General features: G+C 38.9%; 1 protein-coding gene across 2 annotated transcripts in view; it reads left to right on the top strand.

The window, feature by feature from the left end:
• LOC141909639 (uncharacterized) overlaps window positions 1-17,296 on the top strand; it is a 49,976-nt gene that overhangs the window by 1,740 nt on the left and 30,940 nt on the right. The window contains exons 2-5 of one of the 2 annotated variants that reach the window (XM_074800173.1): window positions 838-1,270; window positions 2,013-2,219; window positions 9,191-9,395; window positions 12,206-12,384. In XM_074800173.1, the coding sequence (XP_074656274.1) occupies window positions 9,255-9,395; window positions 12,206-12,384 (320 nt within the window). In that variant the 5' untranslated portion in view covers window positions 838-1,270; window positions 2,013-2,219; window positions 9,191-9,254. The remainder of the gene's footprint in view (window positions 1-837; window positions 1,271-2,012; window positions 2,220-9,190; window positions 9,396-12,205; window positions 12,385-17,296) is intronic. The other variant, XM_074800174.1, reaches the window with a different exon arrangement.

Below are 17,296 nucleotides of genomic sequence, written 5' to 3'. Positions count from 1 at the left end.
ATGATATAGATATTTCATGGGTAAATCTGTTAGGGCCTAGGGATCTCTTAAGAAAAACAAAGGCTTTTCCATTCATTTCAATTTGATTTAATTTCGGAAAACCATGTAGTAGATCTCTTCAATGCTTTATCCTATTCTTCTGCGGCAAGTGAGTATCTGAAATATAATGATATTATTAGTATCTTTTATTTCAGAAGGCTTTAAAACATTGAACTTATCCACTAAGATTAGTTATTTCAAATAATATAAGTCTATAAGGCCATATCGAATCAACTAAATACATTAAGATGTAGTTAATTAGATTCAAGATGGCGGCCTTGATGCTTACCTTATGGTTACCGTGGTAATCGGTATCACCCTGATGCACGATATCTTCGGTATATTATCTCAAAATTGATATTCCATGTCTAAAGTATCATTTATCTTGAGAAATAAACTATAATATTGCGTGTAAATGGTTATAGTAGTGGGTATTAATTAGATAATTAGTATGCACAATAGCCTAATTCACATATTTGTGCAATTACTTACATGAATCTAAACAAACTTTGTATAGACAACATACTGACCAAGTTAGGTTTTAAACGGATAAAAATTATCGGAGTTATGTTGGTTTTAATGTTGAATTTAATTCCTTTATCCGGCTAAAAAGCAGCAAAACCTAGACACTTCCTGTCTGATAGTTTCATTGGAAATGAACTTAAGTGTATTGCGCAATCGAATGACAAAAATACCCCAAATTTCCACCCTTAGATTGCTTATAACTTTTGAACCGCTTGACCAATTTTGATTCTGTAAAGTGCTGTATGCTTATGTTATCCCCTTCTTCATTTTAAGCTATTAGAATGACACATAGGACACATAGAAATTTTCAACCTGAAATCCCTACAATAAAAGCCTAAAGTCGTTTGTTACAAGCGCTGTGATTGGTACAACCGGATTCTGGTCGGCTAGTAACGACTCCAACCACTCATGAGGTCAAGGGGTTCGTGGAACAGCTTTAGCGTAGTGGGTTCGAATCCCTTGACGGGTGAAGATGGCCAAATTCGCAAAATTATCTAATTCAGCGATAATAAGTTATTCTTGATTTGTCAAATATTGCATTGTTTTTGGTGATTTAGGTTCCAGGTTTATATATTTGCTAGATTGCTAAATTCACTGATTGAATAAATGTGTTTGTCAAAGATCTACTTCTTTGTGAAACCGTAGGTTTGCCTGCCAACACTAACAGTCTGGTGAAGCAGTTTTCATTGAAAATGAAGAGAGTACCGTTAGTCTGACATCGATTTTTTTGGGATATTTCGCATATTTTCGGCGTACATACCTTAAATTAGTCTTATTAATCGAATAAGTTGAGTTGTGCAGTCCAGATAAATCATCGTTTTTATATCGGTTTTGTGCTGAGTTGAAGGATTGATAAATATGCTCGAAAATTGAGCTTTAAATTGCCGAGAACGACCGCCATTTTGTTTGTGTTTGTTTGTTTCTTTATGCAAATGAGCAGTATGTACCATGTGATCTGGGTGAGATTATTTTTCATGGGGAAGATGCATTGCCCGCACGTGTTTCACTACGCGGGCACGCTGTCGCAATGGTTGTACTATTACAGGTCTAAATCATTTCCAAACCGCATTGACGTGTGCGGCAGTTGTGGGAAAATATTTATTTGCTTATATGAAAGCCAGTAAAAGTAAGTAAACAAGTAAACTAAACGAATTTTTGATTGGTCACTCAGCAACAAGAAGCTGCTCTATACCCGTTGATATGATTGATGCGTCCCCGCCTCTTTGCGCATGCTTGGAACTACATCATAAACATCGTGATGGCGGTCGTTCTTGTCGATTTAAAGCTAAATTTTCGAGAATATTTTAATTATAAATTTTATCAATCCTTCAAATCGGTTCAAAATGAATATAAAAACAATAATTTATCTGGATTGCACAACTCTACTGATTCAATTAAGACCTATTTGAGGTATGTACACCGAAAATTAAGCGAAATATCCCAAAAAGATCGACGTCAATAGAAAATAAATAGACTCAGAACCTAACCATTGCCCAAAGTGCACATATAAGGAAGGCCATATAGAATAAACTACTTGATTCTCATCAGCGCCTGCCCCGAGTTTAGCTGCTGCCTGGAGTTTTTGGTTTACCTTTGTCAGCGGTATGAGGTTGGCATTGAGCCAATTCATGTAAAATCGCGGTACGTTTTTTTATGTGAGTATTTTTTCATTGATTCTCGGGATCAGAACCAGGGATGAGAATTCCCCGCGGATTTCGGTATTGAAAAATATCAATTTTCCAAATAGTCCAAAAATGATGTAAAAGTATGGGGGGGGGGGGTGGTGATCATCCCATTCAATTGGTCTGGCGCGATCGGTAATCAGGTGAACCGTCAAAGCGTTCAGAGCCTGTTTTACTTATCGTCACGTAAAAGTATCGCATTTCAATGCATATTCATTGCAACACAGTGATTTTGTATCTACATTTGTACTACGATGGGTATGTAGGCCTATGTATTTTATCGATCGGTTGCCGACACGCGCGTGCGGCAACAGTAGTAATGTATATAGGCCTACTTACTGTTGCCGCGCGTGTGTGGCGAACGTCTTCGGATATTATACACTACTGGGTGATGATTTTTAGTGAGCATTCATCGGCGCATTTTTATTGCAATAATTCAGGGCTCGACCCGTAATGCATGAGATGCTGAATGTCATCGAATGAGGATGTACCACATTGGAACTAGCCATTGCCTTCCAAAATATAATAGTCGTTCATGGGTTCAAAATCGCTCTAAGTGCTCGGAAAATGCATTTAATTTCTAAAATACGCCGTCAGCTGGTTCGCATCTGTAACTCAAGAAAAAAAACCCGCGGATTTTAGAGGTCGGCGTTCTCATCCCTGTTAAACGACATATAATCTATGCAATTGAAGACATGGCGAACCTCCGTCGATGACATGGTCAATCTTGTTTTAATTTGACGAAAAACTGTTTTTGGCAGGAAAATTCTTATGCCCTTACTCCAAACAACCTCTAGCTTTCAAGGTAAACCACACTTTGCCCATGGGCAATTTATTTGAGAAATTAACCAAAAAGTGTCAGAAATTCGATTTATTCAAGCACGTTTTTTTATGCAGCATCTTTAACCCTTTCAGTGCTATGGCCATGCTATGCACACTTCTAAGGCATCACTTTGTGTACTTACGGCTGACTTGCAGAGCATGCATATTAGCTATTCTTTTCAAATTGACTGCAGCACAACAGCGATCGTTTTGTTTTGAATTGTCAGCAAAAAATCTTTCTAAAATTGTTTTGCAAATCGTCACAAAATCTTGTAGATTGCTCATGGGTGTCAGTGGGAAAATCGAAATAATAACCAAAAATTTGAAATTTTTTTCGTTCTGGCGTTCGATCCATAATATCAAATCCGTTACCGTATATAGAGGTTGCCTAGTGACCATGGGGATGGAAGGAAGAATGAACATCTAAGCCCCATGTAACTTCTACATATTTAACAGAAACAACATCTTCCTGCCATCTAACTTAGCAGGACAATGTTAAATAATACACAGGGATTCCTCTGAATATTGCTTCAACAACTACGATCTTCCCTAAGAAAATCTGTGAGTGTTTAAAAAGTGAAATCTTTCATCTGTGGGAAATCATCCAAGCAACTTAGCAACCACCAGTCAGCAACCATTTCAGACAAGGGAAACCATGGCAACTAAGGTAAAGGGCTGTGACAAAAAAGGGCAAATTCATGAAGAAGCTCTGAAGTTTGCTGAGAGTCTAGCAGAACTGGACAGTGATTGTGAGTCAACACTAGAAGAAGATGATGAATGGGGAAACTATGTACCATGTTCTAAATGTAACCGTCTGTTTAATTTTGAAAACGAGATCGTCCAGTGTTCCAAGTGCAGTCAGTCAATTTGTAATAACTGCTCCAACCCAGCTGAAAATGCAGAGAATCTGCCGGTTAAATATCTGTGTAGTCGATGTTTGACTGATTTTCAAACTGAGCAGTAATTTCATGAGATGGAGACCATTAAGTTGGAGATAAAGAACATGAGAGAAATATTCTTTAACGCTATAGAAATTTTAGAATCCCGGATTACCAAAATACATCAAGAAGTTTCTGCAGAAGAAAGCTATAAAACTAATAAATGCATAGCTGACATCAGAGAAAAAATCGAGACTCATAGTAGACTATTGGATACGAACTCAAAAAATCTTGATATTCTTTCAAATCAAATTAAGCAGATTGAGAGTGAAAATATGGTCTTCAAGAAATCTACCCATAAAATGGAAGCTGGATTTAACACTTCAACAAAAACATCCACTGAGGAAATCAGTGTTTCAATTAGCTCCTCCAATGATGAGAGATGGTCACACATTATCATATATAACATACCTGAATCAGATAATGAGAATATTTGTGACGACACTTCTCGGGTGGAAAGATTTCTAAATGATATCATTAAACTTGGTGCAGCCAACTTAAGAGACATCAGAAGAATTGGCAATAAAAATCAAACGAGACCACGTCCCATAAGAGTGATATTTACCAATATAAATGATCGGGTTCAATGCGTAGAGAATTATATAAAATTAAAAAGGACCGAACCTGCAACACTCAACGTGATCCAGCTGCTGCTGCTGGTGGTGGTGCTGCTGCTGGTGGTGCTGCTGCTGGTGGTGGTGCTGCTGCTGCTGGTGGTGGTGCTGCTGCTGCTGCTGCTGCTGCTGCTGCTGCTGCTGCTGCTGCTGCTGCTGCTGCTGCTGCTGCTGCTGCTGCTGCTGCTGCTGCTGCTGCTGCTGCTGCTGCTGCTGCTGCTGCTGCTGCTGCTGCTGCTGCTGCTGCTGCTGCTGCTGCTGCTGCTGCTGCTGCTGCTGCTGCTGCTGCTGCTGCTGCTGCTGCTGCTGCTGCTGCTGCTGCTGCTGCTGCTGCTGCTGCTGCTGCTGCTGCTGCTGCTGCTGCTGCTGCTGCTGCTGCTGCTGCTGCTGCTGCTGCTGCTGCTGCTGCTGCTGCTGCTGCTGCTGCTGCTGCTGCTGCTGCTGCTTAATCATCTCTCCGTAATCATTTTACTGGTTTTTAGGCCAGCCGTAGGCTGAGCCTATTACTATACAAATGGAGCAAATTTAAATGACATGGTTTCCAGAGCAACAGGCTCTTTGTCTGTGCAACTGAGCATATATTCATCCAGAGCAACAGGCTCTTTGTCTGTGCAACTGAGCATATATTCATACAAATTATTCATTAAAGCATTATCCATTCTTCAAACTCTACGTAGCTGAATTTTGAAAGAGTGCCTCGTTAAGATTTATATGAGCTTTTTCGTGAATATCTGATCGCAAAAATATTGGTTTCGAATTGCCAATCAGAAAGCAAAGACTCCTCTACGATAGGCTTAGCCACAGAAATGAGTAGGTGTTCACGTGAACCCGCGGTATCGTCTGCTGTTTTACTTCCTGGTTTTTATTTTTAGATCTAAAATTGTATTTCAAGATCGATTTCTGTGAAAGCTTTAGTTGATTTGGTTTTTGGGAGGAATATTCTTATTAGCACTACAGAAAATATCATTGACCATTGTGCAAAGTCAGGAAAAAATAGCTTTTTCTTAAATCGGATAGATAACCTTGATATGCTAATTAGCCATGTGCAAAACTACAAATTCAATCAAATTTTATTCCGCAAAAAATATCAAATCCAATTCAATTTTGTTTTATTGGGCAAATTTCAGAAAATTTAACTCTACTCCGCATTGAAATCAATAAGACCAAGGGAAAAGATTTATCTGGGGTATTTGTTCCTGCCAGATCCAGTCGCTGTCTGTGCTACTTTTGTATTCTATGATTGTATTGTATAAATTATTAGATATTGACTTTGAGCTGGGAGTGTATTTTGACAAATTTAACCCACCGAATGCATCATCATTTGCCATTTTATGAAAAGCTGACAGGCTGGCCATAATGCCCCTTGGGCTCTTGTTAATAGCAAGCGTGCTCAGAAAACCTGTTATCGCTGCTTTGGTGCTTTATTAGGGTTTTCTGTTATTTCACAGAAAACCCTATTGATATCCGCGTGATTATTATTATTATTATTTTCTTCCACACTATTTTTACCAAAAGAACATAGGCTCTGTTACCTTACCGCTGTTTCATATACAATCCATATAATATCGTTCAGCTCACTGAGATCTACAAATAGCCCGCGTGTTTTTTCACGAATCATCGTTACAAAAGCGCTGTCGGGCCGTAAACTTTGAAAATTTAGCCCCATTCAATGGGGCGACATGTTTTTCGAGTCGTCATCCCGAAATCAACCCGCAGGCCGACTGTCACTTCGATTATCAATTCAAGTATAAATGAACTAATTTATTGCCGCAGACTTCAAATTCAGTCGCGGTCTTCAAACAGTGATTTTAACAATAGCCCATTTTCCTCAGCAAATCATATTACCGATACACTGGAAATTTACTACTTTAGATTTTAAAAGCACTGTCGAGCCGTAAACATCGACGTGTGTTACTACATCGTCGTTCCGGGGATCAGCTGCGAGTTTCTCCTCATCATGAGAATCAAATCGAGTACAAATTAATTTATTACTACCAGTGATTTAGCTGCGGGTTTCAAGGAGTTAGTATAACAATACCTATTTTTCTTTACCGAATTAACCGTGTATTTACTAAGATAAATCTTTAGTGGACCGGGGAATCGTAGGCCTAAACTAAACACGCCGAAGAGATATAGCGGAGAAAAGCTGTTATGTCGACGAGGTATCAAAATGAAAGAATATATTACTTTATTCGGCCGCGGGCTTCAACCTCTATATCAATATCATCAATACTCTATATTTCCTACAGTACATACCGATCATTGTCAAATGCACAAGGTATTTACTAAATACAAGTATATAACACACTCCTATCCGTATGCTGGACTCACACTTGACATTCGGAGTAAGCGTCCGCTGTGGGGGAAAGGGATCGTTCGCTGTGTCGCTTGAAGTGTGTATCGAGTTTGACGCGGCTTTAGGCCTACCGGTACTGAGCTTTACTGTATCAAACAAACACAGTACAATTGTTGCGTTTATTAACGGACTCATTGGATTGAACTTCAAAACAAAATTTACGATATTTAGGTGGGTTGTTAAATTCAATAGGCCTACGACCAATCTGTCCGGATGTTAGGCCTACACATATACATAGGCCTACATAGGCTAGTAGCCTCTACATTAGTGATTTACTGGTTCTGACTTGTAACGATCAATCACAATTATCAATTTTATTGACAAAAATGAAAATTTTTTTGAAAATTTCGTCTGAGCAGACAGCTTTATAAGCCAGACTTTTCATCATAAATGAAACTGGTATTTCTTTAATTCCTATGACTTAAGCCGGGGGTGGGTCGGCCTTGCGATGGCTTGTGACTCACTGCGAGGCCATTCACTGCGACCGCCAGCGACGATTGTGTCACAACGACTCATCGACCTACGCTCCCTTGTGACAGGTTGTGACTGTCAGCAACGCCAGTGACAAGGAGTCGCACGTGTTCTACTTTCTGCAACGCGACACGACTGTCACAACCGACCTACGTGCTCTTGCGACTGGCAGAAACTAGTCGCACACAGTCGCTGACAATCGTATCGCAACCGATTTGCGCCAAAACTTGCGATGCAACGCGAGGATCGCATCGCGTCACAAGGCCAACCTACGTCCAGCTTTGAGTTACTGCGGAGCCTCAGAAATATCTTTTTTCTCGTTCAAAAGACCTTTCGCTTGTAAATTCTTTCTACGGAACAAAATTTATTTCGTTCAAACCAATAATATTCTGTTCGATTGAACCAATTTGAAAAAATCGTTAGAACAAAGTTGAACAAACTTTTTTGTTGAAACAAAAGGTTTTTTCGTTCGAACAATCGTCCGATCTAACAGAATCGTTTAAATTTGAACAGAATTTTCTAGTCAGAACATTAAGTTTTTCGTTCGAACTAGTATATTGTAAAAAGTTTTTTCTCCGAACCAAAAGTATTAAGTATTTTTTTCAATCGAACAGAATTGTTTTCATTCAAACATTCGTTCGAAAAAATTGTTTTCGCTCAACCAAATTATTTTGCCGGGACAAAGAGTTTTTCATTTCAACAATAACATAGCTTTCAGAATGAAGAAAAGTTTTGGTTCAAACAAAAAGCGTACAAGATTTTCTTGTCGGATCATTAAGTTTTTTGGTCGAACAGCGTGTTAAGGTCGTTTTGGAAATTTACTCGGTCTGGTCTATTTTGGATTACTATGTATGTCATTTGTCAGGACATTAGAAGACGACTTAGGATACTACCTTGCATGACTCCACTAGTTAGACCGACTTATTCCAAGATGAGGGGTTCCGTTGATTTCGGCTACAAGTTTTCGTTCAGATATAATGCTGAGCCATTTCGGCAACCTATCATTGATAATGTTTCCTAATAGCCTTGTTTAGTAATGGCTGATGTTGTACCTTATCAAATGCTTTGTCGAAATCATAAAGAGTAATTATAACAGTCGATTTTCCAGAGTCAAATAGGACATCAAGTCCAGTTGTCCATGGTTTCAAGAAGGTCTAATTGACTGTTTGTCGAGCCTCCTCTTATAAAACTGTGTTAACCATTGAACAGGATTCAAAGACTGTGCAGAAAACCCGTTATCGCTGCTTTGCAGCTATATTTTGTTTTTGTCATTGTCTCATGGGTACAAAATTATGAAAATTTGTCAAGTCGAGAATTTCCATAATCAATATTGTGTGGATATCACTCAAGAACTGTTGTTCTTCCATTGGTGAATACTGTTTTTCTGTTCTACTTAGTCAATCCTCAGACTAAGTGGCTATAGGCCCTCAGGGTACAGCTAGCAGATGGCCTTAAAGTTCAGTCTGTGAACAGCTTCCTAACACCGGTGTCGAATCATGGATTTGAAGCTTGTACCCCATGCACTGCATGGCCAATTTACTTGGCCTTTGTCATGGGTTCTCAGATTGCACTGAGAGCAGACTGTATCCAGTGGCCATGGTAAGTATGCATACTGACGTTTTACCCTGATAGTATGGATTAAACATGCATGGCATCAACACAGTTATTTCCATTCACTTTTCAAGTTCAAAGTCAATATACCAAAACCCTTCATGGAAAGTTCCTTTCGGGTTTTTCTTGTAGGTCATTTTGTGATGTGATGTGAATACGTTGCTTGTCTTCAAAAAGTTTTCAAAAACCAGTGGTTATGTCATCCTCTGGCTCGAAAAGGAAAACTCAGCTGCATGCGCGGGATGAATTACAGGACGAACTGCTCACCGGGAGAGACCGGAAACAGCAACGCAATTCAATCGGCAAATACGTCGCATTTGCAGTGGACTCGAAACTGGTAAGCCTACATATCTCTCTCCCCTTTCTAGACCCTTCCCCTAACTGAATCGAAAATCTTCCCCCAGGAGTTGATCTATGGTACACGTCGAGGAGCATGTGCCTCTGTTTTGATTTTCTGTGCGCTTTTGAAAATACAGGTCAGCATTTTTTCTTAGGCAAATTTGCAGATTTCTCTTAAATGTCACTCAAATCCTTAGAGATTGCATTAATATGAATTAACAAGCGTGCCTTGTCCACCATCCCCGTTATCAAAGTATTAAAGTAAATTAATAGCTGGGTACTAGGTATTTGATGATGATGTCAATGGGGGACTTAATTACTAAGTAGCCATCTTTGCTGGACAAAACTTAACTTGGACGATTTGGAGTGAAGTGCTTTTCTCATTTTTGCGGCCCGCTAACAATCCACTGTGTGGATTTATGTAGGGGGTGAATCCCCGTGATTGTGGTGGCATAAAAGTTTTAATAATGGCATCACCTGCACTCGCTGGCTTTTAGAAATTCGCGCAATATGTATTTCTTCATCACACATTTTTCGGCCAGGTGCCAGTGTTGGTTGTTCTGATAACGTAGTAAATGTCAGGACAGTCCAGTCATAGTCGGAGGCTGTGTCTGGCATTTCTTTAGAAAGGGGCACATACATCGCCAAAAATAGTTATGAAAATGATGTAGTGGACAGAATAATACCGAAAAATTTTAAACCATGTTACCCAAAAATGTTCTTAAAAAGGCCTGGCATGACTAATTAATTGTCGAATAATTAAGCTAGGGCACATTCAAATTGCCAAAAAACCTAAAGGGCACGTTTTATTAACCATCGAAAACGGGGCAGGTATGACACAGTAATTGTCAAATATTCAAGAAAGGGCACAATGTTCAAATTGCTACAAAACCCTAAAGATTCAGATGAAGGTACCAAAAATAGTTTATGAAATCCTGTTACAAGCAGAATTACTTTCCAAAAATTCTAAAGAGGTTGCATTCTTATTACAAGTGAACTAAAAGGCGCGACTATAATAGGCTATCTAGTAGTGAGATTACTTGAAATATAAAGGTTCATTATCATTATAATCATCTTAATTGTTACAATTATTCCTCAGCAAGACTCGGTAGACTCGGTTTATTTTGTAACAGTGTGATTGTTTGCTATTTTAATGCCTCAGATGCACTGATAGGGCTTCAAAATTTAAAAGATTTCTAGGAGCCCTCAAATCTCCCTTCGGGGATGGCTTCGCTCCTTCCAAAACATCCCACTAGTCAGACACACCACTATTGGGACACCCCACTAGTCATACTAGTCTGCGTCTTTCCATCAAATCATGACAAAATTTTCACACCAGGTATCAAAAAGTTAACAGACTGTTAAGAAAGGGTGAATAGCTTTGTCAGTTGTACGTGTAGCCCATCATGAGCCTTGTGACATCAAGGAACAGAAGTTATCTGTGGAGAACTTTTTTGTACTATGAATTTTGTGAATGAAATATCTTACTACAAAAATAACTTTAGAAATAATCTCTTAAATTTTTTCTATGCAGGCCTAATAAATTATATACAGTCATATCTCAATTAAACGCCACCCTTGGGGATTCCTGATTTTGGCAGTAAATAAGAGTGGCGGTAAATCGGGGTTAATGTCGAGTCAATCAAATACCTATCCTTTTATCTGCTCAGTAGGCTACGATGTATATATATTGATGTGACGAATTAAGAAAAAATCTAAAAAAAAATATCCTTTCACAATTAAAACCTTTTTACATAATAAACATCAGGGCGCATCAGGAGAACATTGTAGGCTAGAAGTAGGAATCATCACATCATGGCAACATTTACGGTACATACTACGATATTAATCGCTGATCGATTCATAGATAGACATCGTTACTGTACGCCACCTTTAATGTATATATCGCCGTAAATCATTGTCTTACTCAATCGCACGGAATGGTCTGCCATTTTCTGTTGCGATGGATCTTTATTCCTCTTTTTCTTTTACCGTTAATTCAATTCGTTTCGGCGCTGTCGGTGCCATCTAATGAAATAGTTTGAATTAACGTACCTTACTGGAGGGCGAGACTTGCAACACAGTGAGGTCACCGGGTGGATGAACGAAGTTATCGCTATAGTTTTATTTTATAGTTTTATGGCGTATCGTAATATGATTAAGGATGGAGTAGCAAATTTTACAATGGCGGTAAATCAGGAAATATTGTAATACATTTGTATAGGATTGTACTAGGAGATTACCTTGGCGGTGGTGGTATGCGAGGGGTGGTAAATCGGGGTTTTCCTGTACGTTTGAGATACGAATGTTCAGTTTCCCATGAAATCTAGGCAGTAGGTAAGCTTGGCGATGAATCTGGGTGCGTTAAATCGAGATATGACTGTAGATATGAACAAAAATCTCCACCAGATTGTGGTGCTGCTGTCGAGTAAACTGTCAAAATGTAAAATTGATTTCAAATAAATTCCTAAAAACAACCTGATTCAGCCCATTCAATGGTACGTCAGATTAGTGGAAGTCGGACTAGAGGGGTGTCAGACTAGTGGGGTGTAACCGCACCTTTGGTTCGCTGCCCTTTCAAATGGGTGCTGCCACTCCAATTTAGGTCTGGATCCGCCCCTGCCCTACTTGTTGTCTAAAAATCATGATATGATGATACATGGCGACGTCAATTATTCTACGAGGGTCTTTGAATGGCTGTCCTTTTCGCCTATGACACCATCATCTGCGTTGGTCTAATTTGATTATGTCATATGAGGATATGTGAAGGTGCCATGTTGTTTTATGAATTATAATTGTGTGTTGTAGAAAACTGTATCGACGAGGTCTAAACGCGCGCGTTCAGCATCTCTCAGCGGGGGTGATAGTAGTGCTGAAGACAGCATCACTGGTGGCAGAACATCAAAATGCTCGAAAAAGTCACCTGCTCCTACCAGTGAGGCTGCCAAAACCTCATTGCGGAGAACGCGGTCACAGAAACAAGAGGAGTAAGTAACATTTGGTTATTATGGACTTTGCTTAGAAGTTATTTTGTTATCCCATATGAAACTTTCTTCCTTCGGTATAAAATAACTTCCAAACAAGGCTTATTTTTTTTTTGGAACTTTTAAAACATTCAGTGCAGTAATAAAAGCCTTAACCCTATTGAATTTCATCGGAATTCTTTGCTTATTTATCAATTTAGTTATTTATTATGGACTTTCGCTTTCGTTATTGCTTTAGCGAAGTTCTTTTGTTATCCCATATGAAACTTTCTTGCTTTGGTACAAAATAACTTAAAAACGAGGCTTAGTTTCTCTTTGGAACTTTCAAAACATTCAATGCAGCAATAAAATCTCTTACCCTATTAAATTTCATCGGAATCCATTGCTTATTTATTAATTTAGTTATTTATTTGTTGTTGGAACTACATTTCGTTTCGGAAGAACACATGCCCTTTTACGTATATTCCTGCTTCACCCACGTGCCAGACATCGCTGCTGTGTGATGTATTGATCTGTGCATGTATACGAAAAGCGCGCCTCGCGTGTGGCCTAGTTGAAGTTTTCTTGGAAACTGCAAATGATTCAACTGCCAGAGTTCGTAGCGTGCAGCCGTGAAAAGCAGTGAATTTCATAGAAGGCCAGTAAAATTAGGAACTCGGGAAGTGAATCTTGGAAATTGTACAATTTATGAAAATTAATTGTCTAATGTTAACAAACTTCGTACATAGTGTATGAAATGAATGATTTCGTCACACCATGAACTATTTGAGTCAGTGGGCAAAACCCAATACCATGTATATTCATGATGAATTATCATGCCGTTGTGTGTGATGGAGATCGTATCAATTGACAGATTTTCATTGATTCAATCAAGGGGGACATCTTAGGCTTTTTGGTTTACCTTTGTCAGCGATATGAAGTTGGCATTGAGCCAATTTCATGTAAAATCGCGGTACGTTTTTTTATGTGAGCATTTGTTTCATTGGTTCTCGGGTTAAACGACGTATAATCGATGCGCTTGAAGACATGACGAACCTCTGTCGATGTACATGGTCAACTTTGTTAAAATTCTACGATAAACTGTTTTTGGCGGGAAAATTCTTAGCTCTTGGTATAAAATTGCAATGACCTCGATTGGGGGGCGTTGTCTCTACGAGCGAATGCGATTGGCTGTTTTTGGGATATACGGGGAATTCCGGCGCTACTAAAATAATTATGGGAAAGCCATTGAATGGTGAACGTTTCATTGGACTAGGTGCCGTATACGTGCAAATTTCAAATGCTCATTGCTGATGAGAATGTAATTATTATCTGCCATAGGTATTGTTTCATTTTAATACCCGGTGATTGATTTGATTGTCACTGAAGTGCAAGTGAACATTCACTTACACAAGGCCTCCACTTGCTATAGACTGTTGCATACACAAACACACGCTCGTACAGTATACATTACTATAGTGATACTGTAACGCATTTCATCAACAGAAGATGAGCGCTATGTTTTTTGTTTGATATGATTTATAATAAATTGTAATTTCTTGTGACCTGAAAATATTAAGCAGCAAACTACAAGTATAGGTCGAGGTCTGACTATCGTAGTAGTAAATTCCAGGATTTAAAACGATCTAATACGCCGATTTCTTACTGCGCCAGTTTAGATTCCGTGGCCATACATTGGAAGAGGTTTCCAAGACCCAATATTCAGCCACCCTCTGATATGTGACATCATATGAATTTTATTTGAATATTTTTTCATATTGTGAAAAATATTTCTTTGAAAATATAAAATAGTTTCCCTGCTGTGCCTACCTGTACCCTACGAAATGTATATTTTTGGTCTTATTTGACTACAAAATAATTCTTTGAGAAAGATGAAATACAAGATAGAACTTTGAAGTCACGAATTAAAAAGATTTTTCAAGCAATGCCCTTACCCCAAACAACCTTTAGCTTTCAAGGTAAACCACACTTTGCCCATGGGCAATTTATTTTGATTACTTGGAACACGGATTCACTGAAATTCTGCCAAAAACCTCATGCCGAAGATAGGTATGCGTTTCCATCCATAATTTGAAACAACACATTTTTCCTTGATATTTCCCCCCTTATTTTCGGTCTGTAACGAGTCAATTTTCTCCCATCATTTGAATTCAATCCAATAGTTTTCACTCTTTTTCATTTATTCTGCTTTATCTCTAGAGTACCAATGTTTAATTTTGATGCTGATTAAACATACACTCATGTAAATTTAGGAAAGTCCATATTAAGAATTTTGTTTCTTGTTTGTTGTTGGAACTACATTTCTTACGGAAGAACCCATGCCTGTTAATGTATATTCATGATCCACACACATGCGGGGTACATATACTCGCTGCTATGTGGTGGATTGATCGGTGCATGTATATGAAAAGTGCGCCTCGTGTGGCCTAGTTAAAGTTTTCCTGGAAACTGCAAATGATTCAACTGTCAGGGTTCGTCGTGACTGGCCGTGTAATGCTGTGAATTTTATAGAAGGGTAGTAAAATTGGGAAAGAGAAGAGTGAATCTTGGAAATTGTTCAATTTATAAAAACAAATTGTCTAACAAACTTAATACACAGTGTATAGAAATCGTTACACCATGAACGTGGAGAGTGTCCATTTGAGTCAGTGGGGAAAACCCACTACCATGTGTAGTCATGATGAATCATCATGCCGTTGTGTGTGATGGAGATCGTATCAATAGACAGATTTTCATGAAAACTTCTGGAATCAATCAAGGGGGGCATCTTAGGCTTTTTGGTTTACCTTTGTCAGCGATATGATGTTAGCATTGAGCCAATTCATGTAAAATCGCGGTACGTTTTTTTATGTGAGCATTTGTTTCATTGGTTCTCGGCTTAAAGACGTATAATCGATGCGATTGAAGACATGGCGAACCTCCGTCGATGACATGGTCAACTGAGTTCTACGAAAAACTGTTTTTGGCGGGAAAATTCTTAGCTCTCGCGTATAAAATTGCAATGACCTCAATTGGGTTAACGAGCGAATGGGATTGGCTGTTTTTGGGATATGCGGGAAATTCCGGCGCTACTAAAATAATTATGGGAAAGCCATAGAATGGCGTACGTTACATTGGACTAGGTGCCGTGTACGTGCGAATTTTAAATGCTCATCGCTGGTGAGAATGTAATTATTTCATACATCCGCCATAGATATTGTTTCATTTTAATACCTGGTGATTGTTTTGATTGACATTGTCATTTGATTGATATTGAGGCCTCCACGTGCGCGCGTAGTGCTACACGACACACACACAAGCTCGTACAGTGCAGTACTAAAGGTGATGCTGTAACGCGTGCACGTTTGACATGAAAATAGGCTGAATAATCGTAGCAGAAGATGAGCGCTGTGTTTTCTGTTTGATAGAATTTGTAATAAATTGTAAGTTCTTGTGACCTGAAAATATTAAGCAGCAAACTAGAAGTATAGGTCGAGGTCTGAATATTGTAGTCGTTAATTCCAGGATTTAAAACGATCTAATAGCCGATTTCTTCTGTACCGGTATTTTAACTTCCACGGCCAACATTGGAAGAGGTTTCCAAGACCCAATATTCAGCCACCCTCTGATATGTGACATCATATGAATTTTAGGCCATCCCAAAATAATGGTCTGTTTGCCGTAACCGACCGACCCGACTTCAAAGGTACCGAATGAAAACTATTTTTCTGGGATTCATTGAAATAAATTTTATTTTTGAAAAAACGGCCGGCCGACCGACCCAATGCCGACGTATGAGCTACGTATGTTTGAATTCAAGTGTGCATCGTGTGAAAACATGCCTTGACATGGCGGTGTTCCAATAAGCTGCCATTCATTCTCATAGTGACTATAATAAAGCTGGTAACGTAAAAGCGCACACATATTCAATGTACTGTTTCATTTTTAACGCTCTGGACGAAGTTATAATTTTAGAATAATTCTCGAAATCTATTAGACAAATTTCTCGTACACAACGTAGATAATTTTTGCGATATTGTTTCCATGTAAAAAAGGTGATAAATTTGTTTTTTTATTGTCCAAAAATTTTGCAAAAAAAAAAATTTCTACCTACCTACCTACCGACTCATCCTGAAAAGTTGTGTCGGTGTTACGGCAAACCGACAATTATTTTGGGATGGCCTTATTTGAATATTTTTTTCATATTGTGAAACATATTTTCTTGAAAATATAAAAGTTTCCCTGCCACGCCTACCTGTACCCATCCTCGCTTGCCAGGGGTCCGGTATCACTCCCGAACTCGCTTCCACCAGCCCCCTGGCCTCACGAAGCATGATTTCATTACTGGCGCTGTTGCGCATGACGTCATATAATGATTTGCGAAATACCTCCTTGTTCAGTAAAACGTTCGCTGATTGGTCCATTTAACGGGAAAACCAATAGAAGCCTGATGTCGTTTGTTACAAGCGCTGTGATTGGTACGACCGGATTCTGGTCGGCTAGTAACGGCTCCAACGACTCGTGAGGTCAAGGGGTTCGGCGAACAGCTTTTAGCGTAGTGGGTTCGAATCCCTTGACGGGTGAAGATGACCTGTACCCTACAAAATTTTGGACGTGGACCATAACCAAATGTATATCTTTGGTCTTATTTGACTACAAAATAATTCATCATGATTTTTCAATCAATGCCCTTATTCCAAATAACCTCTAGCTTTCAAGGTAAACCACACTTTGCCCATGGGCAATTTATTTGATTACTTGGACCATCAATTCTCTGAAATTCTATCAAAAACTTCATGCCGAATGCGTTTCCGTTCATCATTCGAAAAAAAGACATTTTTTTTTCTTGATATTTGCCGTCCTTTTTTTTCGATCTAATTGTCTGTAAAACGTTACTCTTCCCCCATCATTTAAATTTAATGCAATAGTTTTCACT

This window comes from Tubulanus polymorphus, chromosome 8, assembly GCF_964204645.1.
Source record: "Tubulanus polymorphus chromosome 8, tnTubPoly1.2, whole genome shotgun sequence".
In the NCBI taxonomy this organism is placed as follows: Eukaryota; Metazoa; Nemertea; class Palaeonemertea; order Tubulaniformes; family Tubulanidae; genus Tubulanus; species Tubulanus polymorphus.
The sequence above is the reverse complement of the archived record's forward strand: the minus strand, read 5'-3'. Positions and strand labels throughout refer to the sequence as shown.